Here is a 23,429-nt window from a genome sequence, read left to right on the forward strand (position 1 = left end):
CTCTGATATACCCCACACTGCTCACTGTAACACTCTGATATACCCCACACCCCTCACTGTAATACTCTGATATACCCCACACCCCTCACTGTAACTCTCTGATATACCCCACACCCCTCACTGTAACACTCTGATATACCCCACACCCCTCACTGTAAACACTCTGATATACCCCACACCCCTCACTGTAACACTCTCTGATATACCCCACATCCCTCACTGTAACACTGATATACCTCACACCCCTCACTGTAACTCTCTGATATATCCCACACCCCTCACTATAACACTCTGATATACCCCACACCCCTCACTGTAACACTCTGAAATACCTCACACCCCTCACTGTAACTCTGATATACCCCACATCCCTCACTGTAACACTCTCTGATATATCCCACACCCCTCACTGTAACACTCTGATATACCCCACACCCCTCACTGTAACACTCTCTGATATATCCCACACCCCTCACTGTAACACTCTGATATACCCCACACCCCTCACTGTAACACTCTCTGATATATCCCACACCCCTCACTGTAACACTCTGATATACCCCACACCCCAACTGTAACACTCTCTGATATATCCCACACCCCTCACTGTAACACTCTGATATACCCCACACCCCTCACTGTAACACTCTCTGATATACCCCACACCCCTCACTGTAACACTCTCTGAAATACCTCACACCCCTCACTGTAACACTCTGAAATACCTCACACCCCTCACTGTAACTCTGATATACCCCACATCCCTACTGTAACACTCTGATATACCCCACACCCCTCACTGTAACACTCTCTGATATATCCCACACCCCTCACTGTAACACTCTCTGATATACCCCACACCCCTCACTGTAACACTCTCTGAAATACCTCACACCCCTCACTGTAACACTCTCTGATATATCCCACACCCCTCACTGTAACACTCTGATATACCCCACACCCCTCACTGTAACACTCTGATATACCCCACACCCCTCACTGTAACACTCTGATATACCCCACACCCCTCACTGTAACACTCTCTGATATATCCCACACCCCTCACTGTAACACTCTCTGATATACCCCACACCCCTCACTGTAACACTCTCTGAAATACCTCACACCCCTCACTGTAACACTCTGAAATACCTCACACCCCTCACTGTAACTCTGATATACCCCACATCCCTCACTGTAACACTCTGATATACCCCACACCTCTCACTGTAACACTCTCTGATATATCCCACACCCCTCACTGTAACACTCTGATATACCCCACACCCCTCACTGTAACACTCTCGGATATATCCCACACCCCTCACTGTAACACTCTGATATACCCCACACCCCTCACTGTAACACTCTCTGATATACCCCACATCCCTCACTGTAACACTCTGATATATCCCACACCCCTCACTGTAACACTGATATACCTCACACCCCTCACTGTAACTCTCTGATATATCCCACACCCCTCACTATAACACTCTGATATACCCCACACCCCTCACTGTAACACTCTCGGATATATCCCACACCCCTCACTGTAACACTCTCTGATATACCCCACACTGCTCACTGTAACACTCGGATATACCCCACACCCCTCACTGTAACACTCTCTGATATATCCCACACCCCTCACTGTAACACTCTGATATACCCCACACCCCTCACTGTAACACTCTCTGATATACCCCACACCCCTCACTGTAACACTCTCTGATATACCCCACACCCCTCACTGTAACACTCTGATATACCCCACACCCCTCACTGTAACACTCTCTGATATATCCCACACCCCTCACTGTAACACTCTGATATACCCCACACCCCTCACTGTAACACTCTGATATACCCCACACCCCTCACTGTAACACTCTCTGATATATCCCACACCCCTCACTGTAACACTCTCTGATATACCCCACACCCCTCACTGTAACACTCTCTGAAATACCTCACACCCCTCACTGTAACACTCTGAAATACCTCACACCCCTCACTGTAACTCTGATATACCCCACATCCCTCACTGTAACACTCTGATATACCCCACACCTCTCACTGTAACACTCTCTGATATATCCCACACCCCTCACTGTAACACTCTGATATACCCCACACCCCTCACTGTAACACTCTCGGATATATCCCACACCCCTCACTGTAACACTCTGATATACCCCACACCCCTCACTGTAACACTCTCTGATATACCCCACATCCCTCACTGTAACACTCTGATATATCCCACACCCCTCACTGTAACACTGATATACCTCACACCCCTCACTGTAACTCTCTGATATATCCCACACCCCTCACTATAACACTCTGATATACCCCACACCCCTCACTGTAACACTCTCGGATATATCCCACACCCCTCACTGTAACACTCTCTGATATACCCCACACTGCTCACTGTAACACTCGGATATACCCCACACCCCTCACTGTAACACTCTCTGATATATCCCACACCCCTCACTGTAACACTCTGATATACCCCACACCCCTCACTGTAACACTCTCTGATATACCCCACACCCCTCACTGTAACACTCTCTGATATACCCCACACCCCTCACTGTAACACTCTGATATACCCCACACCCCTCACTGTAACACTCTCTGATATATCCCACACCCCTCACTGTAACACTCTGATATACCCCACACCCCTCACTGTAACACTCTCGGATATATCCCACACCCCTCACTGTAACACTCTGATATACCCCACACTGTAACACTCTCTGATATACCCCACATCCCTCACTGTAACACTGATATACCTCACACCCCTCACTGTAACTCTCTGATATATCCCACACCCCTCACTATAACACTCTGATATACCCCACACCCCTCACTGTAACACTCTCTGATATACCCCACACTGCTCACTGTAACACTCTGATATACCCCACACCCCTCACTGTAATACTCTGATATACCCCACACCCCTCACTGTAACTCTCTGATATACCCCACACCCCTCACTGTTACACTCTGATATACCCCACACCCCTCACTGTAAACACTCTGATATACCCCACACCCCTCACTGTAACACTCTCTGATATACCCCACATCCCTCACTGTAACACTGATATACCTCACACCCCTCACTGTAACTCTCTGATATATCCCACACCCCTCACTATAACACTCTGATATACCCCACACCCCTCACTGTAACACTCTCTGATATACCCCACACTGCTCAGTGTAACACTCTGATATACCCCACACCCCTCACTGTAATACTCTGATATACCCCACACCCCTCACTGTAACACTCTGATATACCCCACACCCCTCACTGTAACACTCTGATATACCCCACACTGCTCACTGTAACACTCTGATATACCCCATATCCCTCACTCTAACACTCTGATATACCCCACACTGCTCACTGTAACACTCTGATATACCCCACATCCCTCACTGTAACACTCTCTGATATACCCCACACCCCTCACTGTAACACTCTGATATACCCCACATCCCTCACTGTAACACTCTGATATATCCCACACCCCTCACTGTAACACTCTCTGATATACCCCAAACCCCTCACTGTAAACACTCTGATATACCCCACACCCCTCACTGTAACACTCTCTGATATACCCCACACCCCTCACTGTAAACACTCTGATATACCCCAAACCCCTCACTGTAAACACTCTGATATACCCCACACCCCTCACTGTAACACTCTCTGATATACCCCACACCCCTCACTGTAAACACTCTGATATACCCCACACCCCTCACTGTAACACTCTGATATACCCCACACCCCTCACTGTAACACTCTGATATACCCCACACCCCTCACTGTAACACTCTCTGATATACCCCACACCCCTCACTGTAACACTCTCTGATATACCCCACACCCCTCACTGTAACACTCTGATATACCCCACACCCCTCACTGTAACACTCTCTGATATATCCCACACCCCTCACTGTAACACTCTGATATACCCCACACCCCTCACTGTAACACTCTCGGATATATCCCACACCCCTCACTGTAACACTCTGATATACCCCACACCCCTCACTGTAACACTCTCTGATATACCCCACATCCCTCACTGTAACACTGATATACCTCACACCCCTCACTGTAACTCTCTGATATATCCCACACCCCTCACTATAACACTCTGATATACCCCACACCCCTCACTGTAACACTCTCTGATATACCCCACACTGCTCAGTGTAACACTCTGATATACCCCACACCCCTCACTGTAATACTCTGATATACCCCACACCCCTCACTGTAACTCTCTGATATACCCCACACCCCTCACTGTAACACTCTGATATACCCCACACTGCTCACTGTAAACACTCTGATATACCCCATATCCCTCACTCTAACACTCTGATATACCCCACACTGCTCACTGTAACACTCTGATATACCCCACATCCCTCACTGTAACACTCTCTGATATACCCCACACCCCTCACTGTAACACTCTCTGATATACCCCACACCCCTCACTGTAACACTCTGATATACCCCACATCCCTCACTGTAACACTCTGATATATCCCACACCCCTCACTGTAACACTCTCTGATATACCCCAAACCCCTCACTGTAAACACTCTGATATACCCCACACCCCTCACTGTAACACTCTCTGATATACCCCACACCCCTCACTGTAAACACTCTGATATACCCCAAACCCCTCACTGTAAACACTCTGATATACCCCACACCCCTCACTGTAACACTCTCTGATATACCCCACACCCCTCACTGTAAACACTCTGATATACCCCACACCCCTCACTGTAACACTCTGATATACCCCACACCCCTCACTGTAACGCTCTCTGATATACCCCACACCCCTCACTGTAACACTCTGATATACCCCACACCCCTCACTGTAACACTCTCTGATATACCCCACACCCCTCACTGTAACACTCTGATATACCCCACACCCCTCACTGTAACACTCTGATATACCCCACACCCCTCACTGTAACACTCTGATATACCCCACACCCCTCACTGTAACGCTCTCTGATATACCCCACACCCCTCACTGTAACACTCTGATATACCCCACACCCCTCACTGTAACACTCTGATATACCCCACACCCCTCACTGTAACGCTCTCTGATATACCCCACACCCCTCACTGTAACACTCTGATATACCCCACACCCCTCACTGTAACACCCTCAATTCCACTCACTTGTTTTGAACTTTGACCTGCACGTGGTGTCGACCATCATATTTCACCGACAGGCCGAACTCTGTTTCTATGATGATGTGCTTGCCAGATAGTTTGACTGAGAGCCCTTCGGCTGGGTCACTGGGGACAGTCACTGTCTTTCCATTAACCTGCATCCAACAAAATTCCATGGTTAGTTTGCGAGGAATTAGCCTCCCGATGGGTTTCTCCACAACACTACCCGCACCTGCCCCCTCCACAACACCGGATCCCATTTCTCGCCCAGCTCTCTCATGAGCCTGTACTTTCGACAGAATTCCGATTTTTTCCGAGAATTTGGAGCGCGGCCCGAGGTGAGGGAACACATCCACAGCTGCCATTCTCAGAGGCAAGATTGGTATCAGATGAGCAAGTAATTCCCCTGCTTCCAACAAAACTTGAGCCACTGGGAAAGGACCTCTCCCTTTGTTGGGAAGATAGTGGCTGAGCATGAATCCCAGCTACAGTCGGAAGGGAACAACTTCAGTTGGGACAGTTATACTAGGAATCACCAAGGGTGGAACTGTTCCATTATATGCAACACACTAAGGCAAACGACAGAGCTGTGAGCATTGAAATAACATGTATTGCCGAGATCATTCAAAACTAACAGCATTGGATGGAAAGTGGAACCAAATGCAAGGAACTTGGCACGAGAAGGTTCCAGAATTCACATCTGTTGAAAAGATTTTCGACAGTCATAAAGCTATCAAATAATTTAGATATAGATAATATTGTCGCAAAAGTATGAGGCCACTCTGCCCCTCGAGCCTGTTCTGCCATTCAATTAGATCATGGCTGATCTCTATCTCAACTCCATCTCCCCACCTTTGCTCCCTATTCAGTGATCCCTTGACCCAACAACAATCTATCCATCTGGGTCTTGGAGGTTTCGATGGACCCAGCAGTGGATGGGACGAGTGTAATGACGGCTCCTCTCACCTGGACGACTTTGTTCCTCAGCACCGACACTGTGATGCCGTAGACGCTCACGTAGACTGCCCGGACGTAAGACACGGTGTCCCTTCCGTTGCGGTGCTCGTTGGCCGTGTAGACGGCGAAGGGGGTCTGGCTGGAGTTGCAGGGCTTGGCCAGCACGTAAGTGCAGTTCCCTTGGAAATTGAACTTCCTCTTGTCGAAGGAGGTGTAGTGGGGATCTCCGGATGCAGTACACGTGGAGGAACCTGAGGACAAGTCAACAGAGGGAATGAAGGTGAGCAATTCCCACATTTCTGTTCCAAGAGGAGATTTCTCAACAACACTAAACCAGGGAAATGTCTGACTTAGAATGGGAGAGGGTGAGGGGAGTCGGATTATGATGTAAGTAAGGATGAAAGCCTTGGGCATCTTTACCTTTAGGGTAACAGCCCTGGACACCGCCCTGGTTGGAGCAGTACTCATCCGGGGCGCAGCTGGTATCCGTGCACTGGAGGTTGTTGCTGGACAGACACTTACACACCTGGTGACAGGCCTCAGACCAGATCACCTCACCGGGCTGAAAACAGAGAGAGAGAGAGAGTGAGAGAGAGAGAGACACGTTAGCACTGATCTACACGGGAAGAAAAGGCGATAAAACATGGATTAGGGTCATTACAAGGAGCAAAGAACTTGCATTTATCTCGCGCCCGTCACAATCTCAGGACTTCCCAGACTTTACGACCAATGAAGTAGCTTTGAATTGCAGGCAGTGCTGTGATGTGGGACACACAGCAGCCAATTTGTGCACAGCAAGATCCCACAAACTGCAATGTGGTGACAATCAAATGAATAATGGGATTAGTGATTTGTGGAGATATATACTCAGGACACCAGGGAGAATTCCCCATATCTTTGAAATAATAACTTGGGATCATTTACATCCTCCTGAGAGGGCAGTTAACGCCCCAGTATAACATTCCTTCTGAAAGACAGCACTGCAGGCAATGCAGCACTCCCTCAGCACTGCACTGGATTATCAACCGAGATTTTGTGCTCATGCCTCTGGAGTGGACCTTGAACCCACAACCTCCTGACACATTGGTGAGAGCGCTGCCCAGTGAGCCACAGCACACACTGTGGAAAGATTCAGGAGTCAATGGGACCGATTCTGGGAGAGGGAAGAGATTGCCGTGCTGGGGTGACGGTGTGTGGGGAAGGTTGATCCATGAACAGGAGACGGATTTGCTGGATTTGATAAACTCGAGCGTTAGCAATGTTCTGGGATGTCTCAGCTCCCCCTTGGCACGTTACCTGATAATAGGTTCCATTGTACACACAGCCACACATGTCCTTGCGGACACACTGGTCTCCACTCTGCACAAAGCCTTTGTCGCACTGACAGCCCTCCGCACACGGCACGTCACAGGGCAGAGGTCGAGGGTGAAGGCAGGTGGCTGGGCAGGCTGACGCACAGGGCTCGTAGTGACTGTTAGACGGGCACTTGAGAGCTACAGAGGGAAAGAAAAACACAGCAGGTATCACTCGCAGTAGGAAGCAGTCCGTGCCCGCATGCAGCAAGACCTGGACAACATTCGGGGTGGGCTGATAAGCAGCAAGAAACTTTTATATCACACAAGTGCCAGGCAATGACCATCTCCAACAAGAGAGAATCTAACCATCACCCCTTGACATTCAATGGCATTACCGTCACTGAAACCCCCACCATCAACATCCTGGCCTTTGCCATTGACCAGGAACTGACCTGTGGCTACAAGAGCAGGTCAGAGACTGGGAATTCTTCAGTGAGTAACTCACCTCCGGACTCCCCAAAGCCTGTCCACCATCTACAAGGCACAAGTCAGGAGTGTGATGGAACACTCTCCACATGGTTGGATGGGTGCAGCTGCAACAACACTCAAGAAGCTCGACACCATGCAGGACAAAGCAGCCCGCTTGAGTGGCACCCCATCTACAAACATTCACTACCTCCATCAATGATGCACAGTGGCAGCCGTGTGTACCATCTACATGATACAACTTGCCAAGGCTCCTTCGATAGCATCTTCCAAACCTGCAACCTCTGCCACCAAGAAGGAGAAGGGCAGCAGATGCATGGGAACACCACCACCTGCAAGTTCCCCTCCAAGTCACACACCATCCTGACTTGGAACTATATCGGCCGTTCCTTCACTGTCACTGGGTCAAAAACCTGCAACTCCCTACCTAACAGCACTGTGGATGTATCTACATCCCAAGGACTGCAGCGGTTCAAGAAGGCAGCTCACCACCACCTTCTCAAGGGCAATTAGGGATGGGCAATAAATGCTGGCCTGGCCAGCGACGCCCACATCCCATGAATTAATAAAAAAAATTACTCGTCTCCAAAAGGGGAATAATCTTTAGTGGTCTGGTGCTCGGTCTCTGTGCTACATACGGCAGAAGGTTTCGTTCCTCCAGGGTTGGATGGTGACGTTACGTTGCTGACAGGCGTTGACATAGGCTTCCAAAGCCTCGCACAGCTGCTGCTTGTTGCCGTCCATCTCACACACGTCGTACACGCAGTCTCTGAAGAAGTCCTGGGAAAAAGGGCAAAACGGGAACTGAGGTTGATATGTGAGGACAAACTGGCTCAGCTTTAATGCTTCCTCTGAAACACACCAGCTCGGAATTTGCTGCACTCCCTCCGCTCTGGAGCGTCAACGTGTGATTTGTGCTCAAGTCCCTGGAGTGGGCTTTGAACCCACAACCTTCTCCCTCGGAGGGGAGACACTGCTACCCACTGAGCCATGCTGACACGTGAGCTTTGAGCCCCGGGGCTGAGGGTGTTTCACCAAGGACCTTATCAAAGGGGCCTGGAGGAGAAGTGCAGAACGTGGAGAAACAGGAGAGTTGGAGCCCCAGTAAGAATGAACGTAGTCCTGGGCCGTACGTACCATGGGGTCAATCTTGTAGTGACAGGTGGCGAATGGGCCAAAGTTATCCAGCAAGATCCCACAGTAGGAGGGTCCTTCATATATCTCTTGATCGTCCTCGGAGCATTGGGGGGTCACCTCGGTGTCTGTCAAGGTGCAGCTGGGGAGTGAGGGAGAAAGAAAGGGTGAGATTTTGACACAGAATTACACAGAATGTGCAGCACAGAAATAGGCCATTCGGCTCATCTGCTCCGTGCTGGTGTTTATGCTCCACACGAGACTCCTCCCACCCCCTCTCACCCTATCAGCATATCCTTCTATTCCTTTCTCCCTCATGTGTTTATCCAGCTTCCCCTTAAATGTATCGATACTATTCACCTCAACCACTCCCTGTGGGAGCGAGTTCCACATTCTCACCACTCTCTGGGGAAAGATGTTTCACCTGAATTCCCCATTGGATTTATTAGTGACTGTCTTATATTGATGACCCCCCCCCCTAGTTCTGGTCTCCCCCACAAGTGGAAACATCTTCTCTCTGTCTACCCTATCGAACCCTTTCATCATGTTAGTGATCTCTATCAGGTCACCCCTCATCATTCTCCCTTTGAGAGAAAAGACTCCCAGCCAGTTCCTTCAAATCATCGACGTAACTGGTGACGAGGCCCCTCGGATTCAGGAAAGAAGAAAAGATGAAGAGGGAGAAAAGGCCACTGGGCCCATCGAGCCCATCCCTCGAGTATCCCAACCCACCCAGCTCTGCAGTCAACTGTACTCTGAAAAACCCCAATGACTTCACCTCTTCCCCATTACCTGGTAGATTGGGACAACAGGAAGCTGTGAGTTCCTCCATAGAGAGTGGAACCATTCCCACCTCTTGAATGATTGGCTTCCAGTAAACAAACAAGCAGCGACATTGACTCAGTGATTGTAATAATGACGGTTCGATCCCCACTCCGGACAGTCCCGGCGAGTGGAGACACGAACTCTGGGTTTAATTCTGGGTTGACATCCAGCGAGATTGCCAAGCCCGGTGGGTGTGGGTGCAATTCTCCAATAGAACAGCGTGAAGATAGAAAAACAAGAAAGACGCCACCTGCCAGACTCTTAATCAACCTGCGATTCCTTCCCCTGCTTCACTCTATTCTCCAAGTGAAGAGTGCCAAGATATGAAAACAACACTGAACTGGTTTCACCCTCCCGGATATCTCACTTACTTCTCCTCCACGTTCCAGCTGTTCCCAAAGTCATTGACTCCCTTCACAAGCTGTCCGTCGGGAGTCCGGAAATCGTCACCGGGGATTTCGTTGTAGTCTCCGCACAGGCCGCACATCTCGCCGGCGTAGCTGGGACAAAGACAGAGGAGTTAGTGGGCAGCAAGGGGCAAGCGCAGTTGAGCGAGCGACTGGACCCACGGGCCCCCGAATGTCCCGAATGCGCCGTGGCCGCAGGGATAGAGGCAGCGGAATGTACTCACTCGCTGGGAACTTTGACGTCGGCGTGGTGCCTGCCATCGTATCGCACGGTCAGACCGAAGTCGGTTTGTATCACCACGTGTTTCCCGGACGGTTTGACGGTGACTCTGGGAATCGGGCTGATGGGAACAGTCACCGTTTCTCCATCCACCTGAACACAACACATGGAGAAATGAGGGGGAGCCGGTAAATTTACTCCCAGATTACACTTTGTTTGAAGAAAGTGGTGGGAATGAAGTCTATTGAAATGTAATTCCAGGGAATGGGAAGGGATTGATTCCATTGGAATGCCGTGCTTGGATCAGAGTGTATTTCTCAGAAAGCTGTTGGGTCGAATTCTACTCTTGAACTTTCCGCTGGGGGCGGGTGGACTTTGTACAGGAATGGAAGAAGGAACATCAGACCAGTAGAGGCCATTCTGCCCCTCCAGCCCGTTCTACTCTTCAATTAGATCATGGCTGATCTCTATCTCAACTCCATCTCCCCACCTTTGCTCCCTATTCAGTGATCCCTTGACCCAACAACAATCTATCCATCTGGGTCTTGGAGGTTTCGATGGACCCAGCAGTGGATGGGACCAGTGTAATGATGGCTCCTCTCACCTGGACGACTTTGTTCCTCAGCACCGACACTGTGATGCCGTAGACGCTCACGTAGACTGCCCGGACGTAAGACACGGTGTCCCTTCCGTTGCGGTGCTCGTTGGCCGTGTAGACGGCGAAGGGGGTCTGGCTGGAGTTGCAGGGCTTGGCCAGCACGTAAGTGCAGTTCCCTTGGAAATTGAACTTCCTCTTGTCGAAGGAGGTGTAGTGGGGATCTCCGGATGCAGTACACGTGGAGGAACCTGAGGACAAGTCAACAGAGGGAATGAAGGTGAGCAATTCCCACATTTCTGTTCCCATCGGAGATTTCTCAACAACACTGAACCAGGGAAATGTCTGACTTAGAATGGGAGAGGGTGAGGGGGGTCGGATTACGATTTAAGTAAGGATTAAAGCCTTGGGCACTCTTTACCTTTAGGGTAACAGCCCTGGGCACCACCCTGGTTGGAGCAGTACTCATCCGGGGCGCAGCTGGTATCCGTGCACTGGAGGTTGTTGCTGGACAGACACTTACACACCTGGTGACAGGCCTCAGACCAGATCACCTCACCGGGCTGCAAACAGAGAGAGAGAGACACGTTAGCACTGATCTACACGGGAAGAAAAGGCGATAAAACATGGATTAGGGTCATTACAAGGAGCAAAGAACTTGCATTTATATATCGCCCATCACAATCTCAGGACTTCCCAAACTTTACGACCAATGAAGTAGATTTGAATTGCAGGCAGTGCTGTGATGTGGGACACACAGCAGCCAATTTGTGCACAGCAAGATCCCACAAATTGCAATGTGGTGACAATCAAATGAATAATGGGATTAGTGATTTGTGGAGATATATAGTCAGGACACCAGGGAGAATTCCCCATATCTTTGAAATAATAACTTGGGATCATTTACATCCTCCTGAGAGGGCAGTTAACGCCCCAGTATAACATTCCTTCTGAAAGACAGCACTGCAGGCAACGCAGCACTCCCTCAGCACTGCACTGGATTATCAACCTAGATTTTGTGCTCACGCCTCTGGAGTGGACCTTGAACCCACAACCTCCTGACACATTGGTGAGAGTGCTGCCCAGTGAGCCACAGCACACACTGTGGAAAGATTCAGGAGTCAATGGGACCGATTCTGGGAGTGGGAAGAGATTGCCGTGCTGGGGTGACGGTGTGTGGGGAAGGTTGATCCATGAACAGGAGACGGATTTGCTGGATTTGATAAACTCAAGCGTTAGCAATGTTCTGGGATGTCTCAGGTCCCCCTTGGCACGTTACCTGATAATAGGTTCCGTTGTACACACAGCCACACGTGTCCTTGCGGACACACTGGTCTCCACTCTGCACAAAGCCTTTGTCACACTGACAGCCCTCCGCACACGGCACGTCACAGGGCAGAGGTCGAGGGTGAAGGCAGGTGGCTGGGCAGGCTGACGCACAGGGCTCGTAGTGACTGTTAGACGGGCACTTGAGAGCTACAAAGGGAAAGAAAAACACAGCAGGTATCACTCGCAGTAGGAAGCAGTCCGTGCCCGCATGCAGCAAGATCTGGACAACATTCGGGGTGGGCTGATAAGCAGCAAGAAACTTTTATATCACACAAGTGCCAGGCAATGACCATCTCCAACAAGAGAGAATCTAACCATCACCCCTTGACATTCAATGGCATTACCGTCACTGAAACCCCCACCATCAACATCCTGGCCTTTGCCATTGACCAGGAACTGACCTGTGGCTACAAGAGCAGGTCAGAGACTGGGAATTCTTCAGTGAGTAACTCACCTCCGGACTCCCCAAAGCCTGTCCACCATCTACAAGGCACAAGTCAGGAGTGTGATGGAATACTCTCCACATGGTTGGATGGGTGCAGCTGCAACAACACTCAAGAAGCTCGACACCATGCAGGACAAAGCAGCCCGCTTGAGTGGCACCCCATCTACAAACATTCACTCCCTCCACCACCGACGCACAGTGGCAGCAGTGTGTACCATCTATATGATACAACTTGTCAAGGCTCCTTCGATAGCATCTTCCAAACCTGCAACCTCTGCCACCAAGAAGGAGAAGGGCAGCAGATGCATGGGAACACCACCACCTGTAAGTTCCCCTCCAAGTCACACACCATCCTGACTTGGAACTATATCACCGTTCCTTCACTGTCACTGGGTCAAAAACCTGCAACTCCCTACCTAACAGCACTGTGGATGTATCTACATCCCAAGGACTGCAGCGGTTCAAGAAGGCAGCTCACCACCACCTTCTCAAGGGCAATTAGGGATGGGCAATAAATGCTGGCCTGGCCAGCGACGCCCACATCCCATGAATTAATAAAAAAATTACTCGTCTCCAAAAGGGGAATAATCTTTAGTGGTCTGGTGCTCAGTCTCTGTGCTACATACGGCAGAAGGTTTCGTTCCTCCAGGGTTGGATGGTGACGTTACGTTGCTGACAGGCGTTGACATAGGCTTCCAAAGCCTCGCACAGCTGCTGCTTGTTGCCGTCCATCTCACACACGTCGTACACGCAGTCTCTGAAGAAGTCCTGGGAAAAAGAGGGCAAAACGGGAACTGAGGTTGATATGTGAGGACAAACTGGCTCAGCTTTAATGCTTCCTCTGAAACACACCAGCTCGGAATTTGCTGCACTCCCTCCGCTCTGGTGCGTCAACGTGTGATTTGTGCTCAAGTCCCTGGAGTGGGCTTTGAACCCACAACCTTCTCCCTCGGAGGGGAGACACTGCTACCCACTGAGCCATGCTGACACGTGAGCTTTGAGCCCCGGGGCTGAGGGTGTTTCACCAAGGACCTTATCAAAGGGGCCTGGAGGAGAAGTGCAGAACGTGGAGAAACAGGAGAGTTGGAGCCCCAGTAAGAATGAACGTAGTCCTGGGCCGTACGTACCATGGGGTCAATCTTGTAGTGACAGGTGGCGAATGGGCCAAAGTTATCCAGCAAGATCCCACAGTAGGAGGGTCCTTCATATATCTCTTGATCGTCCTCGGAGCATTGGGGGGTCACCTCGGTGTCTGTCAAGGTGCAGCTGGGGAGTGAGGGAGAAAGAAAGGGTGAGATTTTGACACAGAATTACACAGAATGTGCAGCACAGAAATAGGCCATTCAGCCCATCTGCTCCGTGCTGGTGTTTATGCTCCACACGTGACTCCTCCCACCCCCTCTCACCCGATCAGCATATCCTTCTATTCCTTTCTCCCTCATGTGTTTATCCAGCTTCCCCTTAAATGTATCGATACTATTCACCTCAACCACTCCCTGTGGGAGCGAGTTCCACATTCTCACCACTCTCTGGGGAAAGATGTTTCACCTGAATTCCCCATTGGATTTATTAGTGACTGTCTTATATTGATGACCCCCCCCCCTAGTTCTGGTCCGCCCACAAGTGGTGACATCTTCTCTCTGTCTACCCTATCGAACCCTTTCATCATGTTAGTGATCTCTATCAGGTCACCCCTCATCATTCTCCCTTTGAGAGAAAAGACTCCCAGCCAGTTCCTTCAAATCATCGACGTAAATAGTGACGAGGCCCCTCGGCTTCAGGAAAGAAGAAAAGATGAAGAGGGAGAAAAGGCCACTGGGCCCATCGAGCCCATCCCTCGAGTATCCCAACCCACCCAGCTCTGCAGTCAACTGTACTGTGAAAAACCCCAATGACTTCACCTCTTCCCCATTACCTGGTAGATTGGGACAACAGGAAGCTGTGAGTTCCTCCATAGAGAGTGGAACCATTCCCACCTCTTGAATGATTGGCTTCCAGTAAACAAACAAGCAGCGACATTGACTCAGTGATTGTAATAATGACGGTTCGGACCCCACTCCGGACAGTCCCGGCGAGTGGAGACACGACCTCTGGGTTTAATTCTGGGTTGACATCCAGCGAGATTGCCAAGCCCGGTGGGTGTGGGTGCAATTCTCCAATAGAACAGCGTGAAGATAGAAAAACAAGAAAGACGCCACCTGCCAGACTCTTAATCAACCTGCGATTCCTTCCCCTGCTTCACTCTATTCTCCAAGTGAAGAGTGCCAAGATATGAAAACAAAACTGAACTGGTTTCACCCTCCCGGATATCTCACTTACTTCTCCTCCACGTTCCAGCTGTTCCCAAAGTCATTGACTCCCTTCACAAGCTGTCCGTCGGGAGTCCGGAAATCGTCACCGGGGATTTCGTTGTAGTCTCCGCACAGGCCGCACATCTCGCCGGCGTAGCTGGGACAAAGACAGAGGAGTTAGTGGCCAGCAAGGGGCAAGCGCAGTTGAGCGAGCGACTGGACCCACGGGCCCCCGAATGTCCCGAATGCGCCGTGGCCGCAGGGATAGAGGCAGCGGAATGTACTCACTCGCTGGGAACTTTGACGTCGGCGTGGTGCCTGCCATCGTATCGCACGGTCAGACCGAAGTCGGTTTGTATCACCACGTGTTTCCCGGACGGTTTGACGGTGACTCTGGGAATCGGGCTGATGGGAACAGTCACCGTTTCTCCATCCACCTGAACACAACACATGGAGAAATGAGGGGGAGCCGGTAAATTTACTCCCAGATTACACTTTGTTTGAAGAAAGTGGTGGGAATGAAGTCTATTGAAATGTAATTCCAGGGAATGGGAAGGGATTGATTCCATTGGAATGCCGTGCTTGGATCAGAGTGTATTTCTCAGAAAGCTGTTGGGTCGAATTCTACTCTTGAACTTTCCGCTGGGGGCGGGTGGACTTTGTACAGGAATGGAAGAAGGAACATCAGACCAGTAGAGGCCATTCTGCCCCTCCAGCCCGTTCTACTCTTCAATTACATCATGGCTGATCTCTATCTCAACTCCATCTCCCCACCTTTGCTCCCTATTCAGTGATCCCTTTACCCAACAACAATCTATCCATCTGGGTCTTGGAGGTTTCGATGGACCCAGCAGTGGATGGGACCAGTGTAATGACGGCTCCTCTCACCTGGACGATTTTGTTCCTCAGCACCGACACTGTGATGCCGTAGACGCTCACGTAGACTGCCCGGACGTAAGACACGGTGTCCCTTCCGTTGCGGTGCTCGTTGGCCGTGTAGACGGCGAAGGGGGTCTGGCTGGAGTTGCAGGGCTTGGCCAGCACGTAAGTGCAGTTCCCTTGGAAATTGAACTTCCTCTTGTCGAAGGAGGTGTAGTGGGGATCTCCGGATGCAGTACACGTGGAGGAACCTGAGGACAAGTCAACAGAGGGAATGAAGGTGAGCAATTCCCACATTTCTGTTCCCATCGGAGATTTCTCAACAACGCTAAACCAGGGAAATATCTGACTTAGAATGGGAGAGGGTGAGGGTAGTCGGATTACGATGTAAGTAAGGATTAAAGCCTTGGGCACTCTTTACCTTTAGGGTAACAGCCCTGGGCACCGCCCTGGTTGGAGCAGTACTCATCCGGGGCGCAGCTGGTATCCGTGCACTGGAGGTTGTTGCTGGACAGACACTTACACACCTGGTGACAGGCCTCAGACCAGATCACCTCACCGGGCTGCAAACAGAGAGAGAGAGAGAGACACGTTAGCACTGATCTACACGGGAAGAAAAGGCCATAAAACATGGATGAGGGTCATTACAAGGAGCAAAGAACTTGCATTTATACAGCGCCCGTCACAATCTCAGGACTTCCCAGACTTTACGACCAATGAAGTAGCTTTGAATTGCATGCAGTGCTGTGATGTGGGACACATAGGAGCCAATTTGTGCACAGAGAGATCCCACAAACTGCAATGTGGTGACAATCAAATGAATAATGGGATTAGTGATTTGTGGAGATATATAGTCAGGACACCAGGGAGAACTCCCCATATCTTTGAAATAATAACTTGGGATCATTTACAGCCTCCTGAGAGGGCAGTTAACGCCCCAGTATAACATTCCTTCTGAAAGACAGCACTGCAGGCAATGCAGCACTCCCTCAGCACTGCACTGGATTATCAACCTAGATTTTGTGCTCACGTCTCTGGAGTGGACCTTGAACCCACAACCTCCTGACACATTGGTGAGAGCGCTGCCCAGTGAGCCACAGCACACACTGTGGAAAGATTCAGGAGTCAATGGGACCGATTCTGGGAGAGGGAAGAGATTGCAGTGCTGGGGTGACGGTGTGTGTGAAATGTTGATCCATGAACAGGAGACGGATTTGCTGGACTTGATAAACTCGAGCGTTAGCAATGTTCTGGGATGTCTCAGGTCCCCCTTGGCACGTTACCTGATAATAGGTTCCGTTGTACACACAGCCACACGTGTCCTTACGGACACACTGGTCTCCACTCTGCACAAAGCCTTTGTCACACTGACAGCCCTCCGCACACGGCACGTCACAGGGCAGAGGTCGAGGGTGAAGGCAGGTGGCTGGGCAGGCTGACGCACAGGGCTCGTAGTGACTGTTAGACGGGCACTTGAGAGCTACAGAAGGAAAGAAAAACACAGCAGGTATCACTCGCAGTAGGAAGCAGTCCGTGCCCGCATGCAGCAAGACCTGGACAACATTCGGGGTGGGATGATAAGCAGCAAGAAACTTTTATATCACACAACTGCCAGGCAATGACCATCTCCAACAAGAGAGAATGTAACCATCACCCCTTGACATTCAATGACATTACCGTCGCTGAAACCCCCACCATCAACATCCTGGCCTTTGCCATTGACCAGGAACTGACCTGTGGCTACAAGAGCAGGTCAGAGACTGGGAATTCTTCAGTGAGTAACTCACCTCCTGACTCCCCAAAGTCTGTCCACCATCTACAAGGCACAAGTCAGGAGTGTGATGGAACACTCTCCACATGGTTGGATGGGTGCAGCTGCAACAACACTCAAGAAGCTCGACACCATGCAGGACAAAGCAGCCCGCTTGAGTGGCACCCCATCTACAAACATTCACTACCTCCATCAATGATGCACAGTGGCAGCCGTGTGTACCATCTGCATGATACAACTTGCCAAGGCTCCTTCGATAGCATCTTCCAAACCTGCAACCTCTGCCACCGAGAAGGAGAAGGGCAGCAGATGCATGGGAACACCACCACCTGCAAGTTCCCCTCCAAGTCACACACCATCCTGACTTGGAACTATATCACCGTTCCTTCACTGTCACTGGGTCAAAATCCTGGAACTCCCTCTCTAACAGCACTGTGGATGTATCTACACCCCAAGGACTGAAGCGGTTCAAGAAGGCAGCTCACCATCACCTTCTCAAGGGCAATTAGGATGGGCAATAAATGCTGGCCAGGCCAGCGACGCCCACATCCCATGAATTAATAAAAAAAATTACTCGTCTCCGAAAGGGGAATAATCTTTAGTGGTCTGGTGCTCGGTCTCTGTGCTACATACGGCAGAAGGTTTCATTCCTCCAGGGTTGGATGGTGACGTTACGTTGCTGACAGGCGTTGACATAGGCTTCCAAAGCCTCGCACAGCTGCTGCTTGTTGCCGTCCATCTCACACACGTCGTACACGCAGTCTCTGAAGAAGTCCTGGGAAAAAGAGGGCAAAACGGGAACTGAGGTTGATATGTGTGTGTGTGTGTTTGTCTCCGCTTTCTCATTAGAAAGGGACAGAAAGATAGAAACAGTGAACATTTCTACAGAGACTTTTACAAAGTCAGGACATCCCAAAACACTTTACAGTCAAAGGAATACTTGTGGAAATGTAATCAGCATCGGGAAGTAGGAAATGTGTCAGTCAATTTGAGCAAAGCAAGATCCCACAAACAGCAATGAGATAATTCTAATTCTAATAACGATTTTATATAAGGTGCTGGTTGAGAGATAAATATTGGTCAGGACACCGGGGAGAAATCTTCTGTCCTTCTTCAAACAGTGCAATGGGATCTTATAAACACACACTCGAGGACTAACTGGCTCAGCTTTAATGCTTCCTCTGAAACACACCAGCTCGGAATTTGCTGCACTCCCTCCGCTCTGGAGCATCAACGTGGGATTTGTGCTCAAGTCCCTGGAGTGGGCTTTGAACCCACAACCTTCTCCCTCGGAGGGGAGACACTGCTACCCACTGAGCCATGCTGACACGTGAGCTTTGAGCCCCGGGGCTGAGGGTGTTTCACCAAGGACCTTATCAAAGGGGCCTGGAGGAGAAGTGCAGAACGTGGAGAAACAGGAGAGTTGGAGCCCCAGTAAGAATGAACCCAGTCCTGGGCCGTACGTACCATGGGGTCAATCTTGTAGTGACAGGTGGCGAATGGGCCAAAGTTATCCAGCAAGATCCCACAGTAGGAGGGTCCTTCATATATCTCTTGATCGTCCTCGGAGCATTGGGGGGTCACCTCGGTGTCTGTCAAGGTGCAGCTGGGGAGTGAGGGAGAAAGAAAGGGTGAGATATTTACACAGAATTACACAAAATGTGCAGCACAGAAACAGGCCATTCAGCCCATCTGCTCCGTGCTGGTGTTTATGCTCCACACGAGACTCCTCCCACCCCCTCTCCATCTCACCCTATCAGCATATCCTTCTATTCCTTTCTCCCTCATGTGTTTATCCAGCTTCCCCTTAAATGTATCGATACTATTCACCTCAACCACTCCCTGTGGGAGCGAGTTCCACATTCTCACCACTCTCTGGGGAAAGATGTTTCACCTGAATTCCCCATTGGATTTATTAGTGACTGTCTTATATTGATGACCCCCCCCCCACCCCTAGTTCTGGTCTCCCCCACAAGTGGAAACATCTTCTCTCTGTCTATCCTATCGAACCCTTTCATCATGTTAGTGATCTCTATCAGGTCACCCCTCATCATTCTCCCTTTGAGAGAAAAGACTCCCAGCCAGTTCCTTCAAATCATCGACGTAAATGGTGACGAGGCCCCTCGGATTCAGGAAAGAAGAAAAGATGAAGAGGGAGAAAAGGCCACTGGGCCCATCGAGCCCATCCCTCGAGTATCCCAACGCACCCAGCTCCGCAGTCAACTGTACTGTGAAAAACCCCAATGACTTCACCTCTTCCCCATTACCTGGTAGATTGGGACAACAGGAAGCTGTGAGTTCCTCCATAGAGAGTGGAACCATTCCCACCTCTTGAATGATTGGCTTCCAGTAAACAAACAAGCAGCGACATTGACTCAGTGATTGTAATAATGACGGTTCGATCCCCACTCCGGACAGTCCCGGCGAGTGGAGACACGAACTCTGGGTTTAATTCTGGGTTGACATCCAGCGAGATTGCCAAGCCCGGTGGGTGTGGGTGCAATTCTCCAATAGAACAGCGTGAAGATAGAAAAACAAGAAAGACGCCACCTGCCAGACTCTTAATCAACCTGCGATTCCTTCCCCTGCTTCACTCTATTCTCCAAGTGAAGAGTGCCAAGATATGAAAACAACACTGAACTGGTTTCACCCTCCCGGATATCTCACTTACTTCTCCTCCACGTTCCAGCTGTTCCCAAAGTCATTGACTCCCTTCACAAGCTGTCCTTCGGGAGTCCGGAAATCGTCACCGGGGATTTCGTTGTAGTCTCCGCACAGGCCGCACATCTCGCCGGCGTAGCTGGGACAAAGACAGAGGAGTTAGTGGGCAGCAAGGGGCAAGCGCAGTTGAGCGAGCGACTGGACCCACGGGCCCCCGAATGTCCCGAATGCGCCGTGGCCGCAGGGATAGAGGCAGCAGAATGTACTCACTCGCTGGGAACTTTGACGTCGGCGTGGTGCCTGCCATCGTATCGCACGGTCAGACCGAAGTCGGTTTGTATCACCACGTGTTTCCCGGACGGTTTGACGGTGACTCTGGGAATCGGGCTGATGGGAACAGTCACCGTTTCTCCATCCACCTGAACACAACACATGGAGAAATGAGGGGGAGCCGGTAAATTTACTCCCAGATTACACTTTGTTTGAAGAAAGTGGTGGGAATGAAGTCTATTGAAATGTAATTCCAGGGAATGGCAAGGGGTTGATTCCATTGGAATGCCGTGCTTGGATCAGAGTGTATTTCTCAGAAAGCTGTTGGGTCGAATTCTACTCTTGAACTTTCCGCTGGGGGCGGGTGGACTTTGTACAGGAATGGAAGAAGGAACATCAGACCAGTAGAGGCCATTCTGCCCCTCCAGCCCATTCTACTCTTCAATTAGATCATGGCTGATCTCTATCTCAACTCCATCTCCCCACCTTTGCTCCCTATTCAGTGATCCCTTTACCCAACAACAATCTATCCATCTGGGTCTTGGAGGTTTCGATGGACCCAGCAGTGGATGGGACGAGTGTAATGACGGCTCCTCTCACCTGGACGACTTTGTTCCTCAGCACCGACACTGTGATGCCGTAGACGCTCACGTAGACTGCCCGGACGTAAGACACGGTGTCCCTTCCATTGCGGTGCTCGTTGGCCGTGTAGACGGCGAAGGGGGTCTGGCTGGAGTTGCAGGGCTTGGCCAGCACGTAAGTGCAGTTCCCTTGGAAATTGAACTTCCTCTTGTCGAAGGAGGTGTAGTGGGGATCTCCGGATGCAGTACACGTGGAGGAACCTGAGGAGAAAACATTGATCAAATGCTCATGTCGAGATCACTGGGGGAAAGTGATGCCTCAATGCTTTGACCATGTTCTAGACGGGGAACAGAGGTGAGGTCTAAACCTTCGATCTCTCTGCTACAGAAGTTTCTTCCCCTCAATCATCTCCAGCTTGCTGGCATCATTTGCCTCGGTTGATGGTTTTTGGCAGGAGGATTGTTTCCAATTTGGGCTCCGCACTTTAGGAATGATGTCAAGGCCTTGGAGAGGGTGTGGAGGAGATTTACTGGAATGGGACCAGGGATGAGGGACTTCAGTCCATCTGGAGAGACTGGAGGAGCTGGGATTGTTCTCCTTGGAGCAGAGAAGGTTAAGGGGGAGATTTAATCGAGGCGTTCAAAATCGTGAAGGTTTTCCATAAATAGGGAGAAACTGTTTCCAGTGGCAGGAGGGTCGGTTACGAGAGGAACACAAATTTAAGATAATCAGTAAAAGGACCAGAGGCGGGGGGGTGGGGAGATGAGGATGTTTTACGCAGCGGGTTGTTGTGATCTGGAACGCGCTGCCTGAAAGGGCGGTGGAAGGAGATTCAATCGTAACTTTCAAAAGGGGAATTGGAGAAATACTGGAGAAGGGAAAATTTGCAGGGCTGGAGGGAAAGGGCAGGGACCGAGTGGGACTGATTGGAGAGCTCTTTCAAAGAGCCAGCACAGGCACGATGGGCCGAATGGCCTCGTTCTGTGCAGCGGGTTCCCATGATTCTATTACGTTTGGGTGATCAGCTGTTTTAGTCTCTGAGCACGAGCAGATAGGACAGGGCAGATTCTAGCTTTACCTTTCAGATAACAACCGCGGACTCCATCTTTGTCTCCACAGTATTCGTCTGCAGCACAGCTCATGTTGGTGCACTGGATGCTGAAGTTTCCAAAGCAATGGCAGATGGCTGTACATGCATCTAACCAGATAATCTGTCCCGGCTGGAAGGAGTAATGGAAATAATCAGCCCTTTGAAGACCATATAATCCAAGGCACTGATGGTTTCTGAGTGATATTTGCTGATACAGGGCTTTCAATTGAGGTTACATCCAGGTCTCTGCCCAGTACAGTACAGTGTCTCCAACTGGCACAGGATGAAGCGAGTGCCATGATCAGACCAGGCACAGATCTGGTCTCATGCAGTGTTTGCATGTTCAGGACTTGCCCAGCACTCAGGGACAGGCGATGACCAGCCTTGGCACAGTTACACGGCAAATGACTGCACTGGCACAGGACTGCCTTGTGCCCTGACCATTGTTGGCACGACTGTGGACACCTTGACCATCCTGGCAGGCACATGACTCTTACAGAAACAGGTTCTGCCCTGACCACGCTGACACGGTCGGCCGCATTTCTAACCCTGGCACAGGTATTTTACAAAATTCATTCTCAGGATGTGGGCATCGCTGGGAAAGGCTGGCTTTTATTGTCCATCCCTAGCTACCCTGAGATGACCTACCCTGTGGTGGGCTTTCGTCTCGGAACGTTACAGGCCGAGAAAGACAACCACGAAGGAACGGCGATATAGTTCCAAGTCAGGATGGTGTGTGGCTTGGAGGGGAACTTGCAGGTGGGGGTGTTCCCAATGCATCTGCTGCCCTTGTCCTTCTCGGTGGGAGAGGTCGCGGGTTTGGGCGGTGCTGTCGAAGGAGCCTTGGCAAGTTGCTGCAGTGCATCTTGTAGATGGTACACACTGCTGCCACTGTGCGTCGGTGGCGGAGGGAGTGAAGGCTTAAGGTG

At 50.5% G+C, this 23,429-nt stretch overlaps 1 protein-coding gene across 1 annotated transcript in view; it reads right to left on the reverse strand.

The window, feature by feature from the left end:
- The window catches only part of zanl (zonadhesin, like), a 176,451-nt gene that overhangs the window by 107,240 nt on the left and 45,782 nt on the right, over window positions 1-23,429 (reverse strand). Inside the window, exons 23-46 of the mRNA XM_068023775.1 lie at window positions 22,489-22,630; window positions 21,429-21,670; window positions 20,829-20,977; window positions 20,569-20,697; window positions 19,365-19,503; window positions 18,531-18,672; window positions 17,410-17,606; window positions 16,548-16,689; window positions 16,136-16,377; window positions 15,536-15,684; window positions 15,276-15,404; window positions 14,084-14,222; window positions 13,583-13,724; window positions 12,462-12,658; window positions 11,604-11,745; window positions 11,192-11,433; window positions 10,592-10,740; window positions 10,332-10,460; window positions 9,139-9,277; window positions 8,640-8,781; window positions 7,517-7,713; window positions 6,641-6,782; window positions 6,230-6,471; window positions 5,270-5,418 (exon numbers count right to left, since the gene is read on the reverse strand). Coding sequence (XP_067879876.1) covers window positions 5,270-5,418; window positions 6,230-6,471; window positions 6,641-6,782; window positions 7,517-7,713; window positions 8,640-8,781; window positions 9,139-9,277; window positions 10,332-10,460; window positions 10,592-10,740; window positions 11,192-11,433; window positions 11,604-11,745; window positions 12,462-12,658; window positions 13,583-13,724; window positions 14,084-14,222; window positions 15,276-15,404; window positions 15,536-15,684; window positions 16,136-16,377; window positions 16,548-16,689; window positions 17,410-17,606; window positions 18,531-18,672; window positions 19,365-19,503; window positions 20,569-20,697; window positions 20,829-20,977; window positions 21,429-21,670; window positions 22,489-22,630 — 3,953 coding nt within the window. The remainder of the gene's footprint in view (window positions 1-5,269; window positions 5,419-6,229; window positions 6,472-6,640; window positions 6,783-7,516; window positions 7,714-8,639; window positions 8,782-9,138; window positions 9,278-10,331; window positions 10,461-10,591; window positions 10,741-11,191; window positions 11,434-11,603; window positions 11,746-12,461; window positions 12,659-13,582; window positions 13,725-14,083; window positions 14,223-15,275; window positions 15,405-15,535; window positions 15,685-16,135; window positions 16,378-16,547; window positions 16,690-17,409; window positions 17,607-18,530; window positions 18,673-19,364; window positions 19,504-20,568; window positions 20,698-20,828; window positions 20,978-21,428; window positions 21,671-22,488; window positions 22,631-23,429) is intronic.

This window comes from Heterodontus francisci, chromosome 48 (assembly GCF_036365525.1).
Source record: "Heterodontus francisci isolate sHetFra1 chromosome 48, sHetFra1.hap1, whole genome shotgun sequence".
Taxonomy (NCBI): domain Eukaryota; kingdom Metazoa; phylum Chordata; class Chondrichthyes; order Heterodontiformes; family Heterodontidae; genus Heterodontus; species Heterodontus francisci.